The sequence below is a fragment of the Neomonachus schauinslandi genome, chromosome 5 (assembly GCF_002201575.2).
Source record: "Neomonachus schauinslandi chromosome 5, ASM220157v2, whole genome shotgun sequence".
NCBI lineage: Eukaryota > Metazoa > Chordata > Mammalia > Carnivora > Phocidae > Neomonachus > Neomonachus schauinslandi.
This window is the reverse complement of record NC_058407.1, coordinates 137,562,429-137,565,780: the sequence shown is the minus strand read 5'-3', so window position 1 is coordinate 137,565,780 and position 3,352 is coordinate 137,562,429. Positions and strand designations below refer to the sequence as shown.

The window sequence follows — 3,352 nt, the reverse complement described above, 5'->3', positions numbered from 1 at the left end:
CGGGGAGTGTGCGGAGCATTTATGCCTGGGGCGCGAGGGGCACGCCCGCCCGGGCCGCGCTCATTGGCTGGCCCGGTGCCAGGAGGTGTCCCCAGTGAGTGCTGGTGGGGGTCCCAAGGCTGCCCTCTCCCCGTCCAGCGCAGACCAAGATCCAGTTCTCTATGGTACCCTCCATTTCCACTCCTGTGGTTCCAGGGAGCCCACACAGGTTCCTGACCCACCCGCTTTGCACCTGCTTTTGGCTCCGAACCTGGGGTATTTGCTGGTTGGGGAGGAGAGTACAATATTTTCTGAAGTGAAACAAGCTGTTTTCACACCAAACTTTACCCAGGACCAAGAGCTGTAGGTTGTCCATGTAAATAACGAGGGTGAAGGAGATAATGTGGGATCAGGTGCTCCAAGCCCTCCTTGCCCTAATGGTGAGCAGGCACTCCCCACCACCGCAGGGTAACAGGTGCAGGCACCGACTGCAGAGTGGGGTGGGTAGTTCGGCGGAGGCACCGTCAGGGCTTACCCTCCGGCATCCTTCGGACTTGGGCGCATCTGGTCAGGTCCGTCTCAGTGCTCCCTGCACCCACGGAGATTGTTAGCAGGAACCTTCCTCATTCAGAATCTAGCGAGCTCCCCGAGTCCCTCTCCCTGGCCTCGTTCTGTTGTCAGAGAAGGTTCTCAGTAGAGCGCTAAGATTCCTGCCCCAATGTCGGGGAGGGGGGAGAGATTGACCCTGGGGACTGGGTCTGGGGGTGAAGGAGAGGAACGCCTTGGTTGGGGGACCCACAGAGACTGAAAGGTTTGGCTGGGGCTGGAGTGGAGGTTGGGTGGCCCTGGGCCTGCCAGGTACTGACCCTGCTTTATGATCTTATAAATTACTTCAAAGACCCAGTGAGGGGTCAGCTTTTTGTTTGTTTGTGTTTACATCGGATGCATTAGGGTCAGATTGCTCCTGGACATGTCCAGTATCACAGAGCTGTTGTGTGAACGGGGTTAGAAACCTGCTCTGTCTGCCTGATCGTGGCCATCAGGAGTTCCTACCCCCGTCCCCCACCCCAGGAGATTCAGAGGAAGGGGCTAACTTGGCTAGGGCAAAGTTCACTGCTGACTGAGCGCCAGGGGGAGGGGAGGAAGCAAAGAAGGTCAGAGGGGTCCTGGCCCCTAACTCTGACCTCTGGCCAGGAACTTGACCCTTGGTCCTAGGTGCCTGCATTTGTCTGCCAGAGGTGAGGATTCCAGCTGGTAGCCCCCAGCGGAAGGGATGGAGGGAGAATGAATGAATGATTGAATGAATGCAAACGTGCTTTGTGAACGGTGTGTCACCGTGGGTGTGTTGGAAATGAACTGCACCCTGAGAACCTTCCTCATCTTAGCACCCACCTGCCCCCCCATTTCCCCATCACAGGAGGGCAATTGTTTTGTTCAAGTCTTTGGGGATCCACACCCTGCCCAGACTCGGGAACGTCAACCCAGGAACTGTCCCCATTTGAGAGTCCTGGGCCCCTGTTCCTTTGTGCGCAGAGGTCTGGGATCGCGCCCTAAGATTCCGGGAGGCTCCACACAGGACCCGGAGGTTCTCTGCCAAGGCGCAATAACCTCAGCCCACCAGCTCCCCAAAGACCACACACGCGCAGGGTCCGGCCGTTTGAGGCCTGTTTATTGACATACAGAGATCTAAGCCGGCGGGGCAGGGGACTCAGCGGTACTTCTCGGTCAGCACCACCGCCACGCCGGTCAAGAACTTATCCCATGCCGCCTGCATCTCTACGGTGAACTCGCCCTGCAGGTGGGAGGCCAGCACCACCTGGAAACACTGGATCAGCAGCTGCGGGAGAAGGGGCGGATGAAAGGGGGACCGCCTTTGCCAATTCCCTGTCCAGCCCCAACCCCGGCTGCGCGCGCGCGAACCCTACGGAGGCCAGGGCGGGCTCACAGGGAAGTTGGAGGGGTCCACGCGTAGCACTTGCGCGTGCAGGTCGGCGAGCGGGCTCAGCGCCGCGCGCAGGTTGTCCATGTGCTGCACGGCCACGCCCACTGCCTCGAGCATGCGTTGTCCGTGGGTCAGCAGCTGAGTCTCGTCAGGGCAGAAGCCCAGGTGCTTGAAGTAGCTCTTGGTGCTGGGGTAGACGGTGAAGAGTCTGACGGAGCAGGTCGGTGAGTGAGGAGGGCGGCCGCCTGGGGTCCTCCCAGCGCCTGCACTGCCCAGACACCCGGAAATCTCCCGCCTCGGCCGCTCCTCGGACTCCGGCCCCAACCCCCTGTGACCGCCTCCCTGCGAGCCTGGAAACTCCGCCTCAACCCACCTGAGCAGTAGCTCCGCCCCAAAGGACGCCTCGTGGCCAGCGATCAGGTCCCAGACCTGCGCCACCTGGATGCGCTCTTGGGTGCTGAGCATGGCGCTGGCGGGGCGTGCTCTGGGGGCCCCTCCCGCCGCGCCGGCCTCCTTATAGCCTCCTCACACCCCAGGCACCCCGCCTGCCCTTATCTGCAGGACGGCGGCGGGAACGCGGTCCCCTCCGCTAGCACCGGGAAGTGTCTCCAGCCCAGGTCCGGATCGCCGCGGAGGCCACCGCCTGGCGGGGCTCCAGCTTGCCCGCAGTGACTCACGCGGCTGTGCGTGCGTGCTTTTGCTGCAGACTTTAGCTGGATCTGGAATTACTGCCGCGCGGGCAAAGTTAGAACCTCTCCAGGAGGGAGCCAGTGGAGGGATTGGGAGAAAGAGCGCTGGGCAGGGAACCCCCTTTTCCCCGCGGGACGGGGGATCGTATCATGGGTCCCCGCAGCGCGGGAGCTATGACAGCAGGCTTTGAGGAAAAGCCTCCCGAGCGCCGACGCGCACCCAACACGCTGAGTAAAGCAACCATCTTTGGGCGATTTGGGAAGCAGGAGAGGAGCAAACGCCTCTTTGACCTGCTCTGCCCCTTCCCGACTCTGGGGTCCGCAGGCGCACGGATCGCCCCACAGCACCCTTGGGGTGGCCTTCAAGCCGCTGGTGACACGGGGGTCGGCCGCATTCCTGCGGCTCTCGCTTTCTTTCACTACCCCCCTTTCCCGCCAATACTGAACGCAGGGGCCACTCCGTCCTCATCCATTTATTGGAGAATCCGGGGAGGAATTACGGAAGGTTCAGGGGCAGGAAAGGGGCCGCAGTCCGCCCTCCGTAGGGCGGCTGCGCTCAGCGGTACTTCTCGGTCAGGACGCAGGACACGATGGACAGAAACTTGTCCCAGGCGGTGTGGGCGTCGGCCGTGAAGTCGGCGGGGAAGTGCGAGGCCACGGTGACCAGCAGACAGTGGGACAGGAGCTGAGGGGCGGGAGCGCGGCTCAGTGAGCGGCCCGGGTGCGGGAGCGCGTGCTCTGG

General features: G+C 62.1%; 2 protein-coding genes across 2 annotated transcripts in view; both read right to left on the bottom strand.

The window, feature by feature from the left end:
* Positions 1-1,640: 1,640 nt before the first annotated feature.
* Positions 1,641-2,395, bottom strand: HBM (hemoglobin subunit mu). Its single transcript, XM_021698296.1, has 3 exons — positions 2,295-2,395; positions 1,925-2,129; positions 1,641-1,816 (listed from the first exon to the last, which is right to left on the bottom strand). Exons 1-3 carry the CDS (start codon positions 2,384-2,386, stop codon positions 1,688-1,690), a joined length of 426 nt encoding a protein of 141 aa, XP_021553971.1. The 5' UTR covers positions 2,387-2,395; the 3' UTR covers positions 1,641-1,687.
* Positions 2,396-3,166: 771 nt separating this feature from the next.
* Positions 3,167-3,352, bottom strand: part of LOC110587974 (hemoglobin subunit zeta) — a 6,359-nt gene continuing 6,173 nt past the window's right edge. Inside the window, exon 3 of the mRNA XM_021698235.2 lies at positions 3,167-3,295. Coding sequence (XP_021553910.1) covers positions 3,167-3,295 — 129 coding nt within the window. The remainder of the gene's footprint in view (positions 3,296-3,352) is intronic.

Coding starts and splice junctions, on each gene's coding strand:
- HBM (XM_021698296.1), bottom strand. CDS start 2,386: ATGCTCAGCACCCAAGAGCGCATCCAGGTGGCGCAGGTCTGGGACCTG. Junction 2,130..2,294: donor GGGGCGGAGCTACTGCTCAG/GTGGGTTGAGGC, acceptor CTGCTCCGTCAG/ACTCTTCACCGTCTACCCCA. Junction 1,817..1,924: donor TGGACCCCTCCAACTTCCCT/GTGAGCCCGCCC, acceptor CTTCTCCCGCAG/CTGCTGATCCAGTGTTTCCA.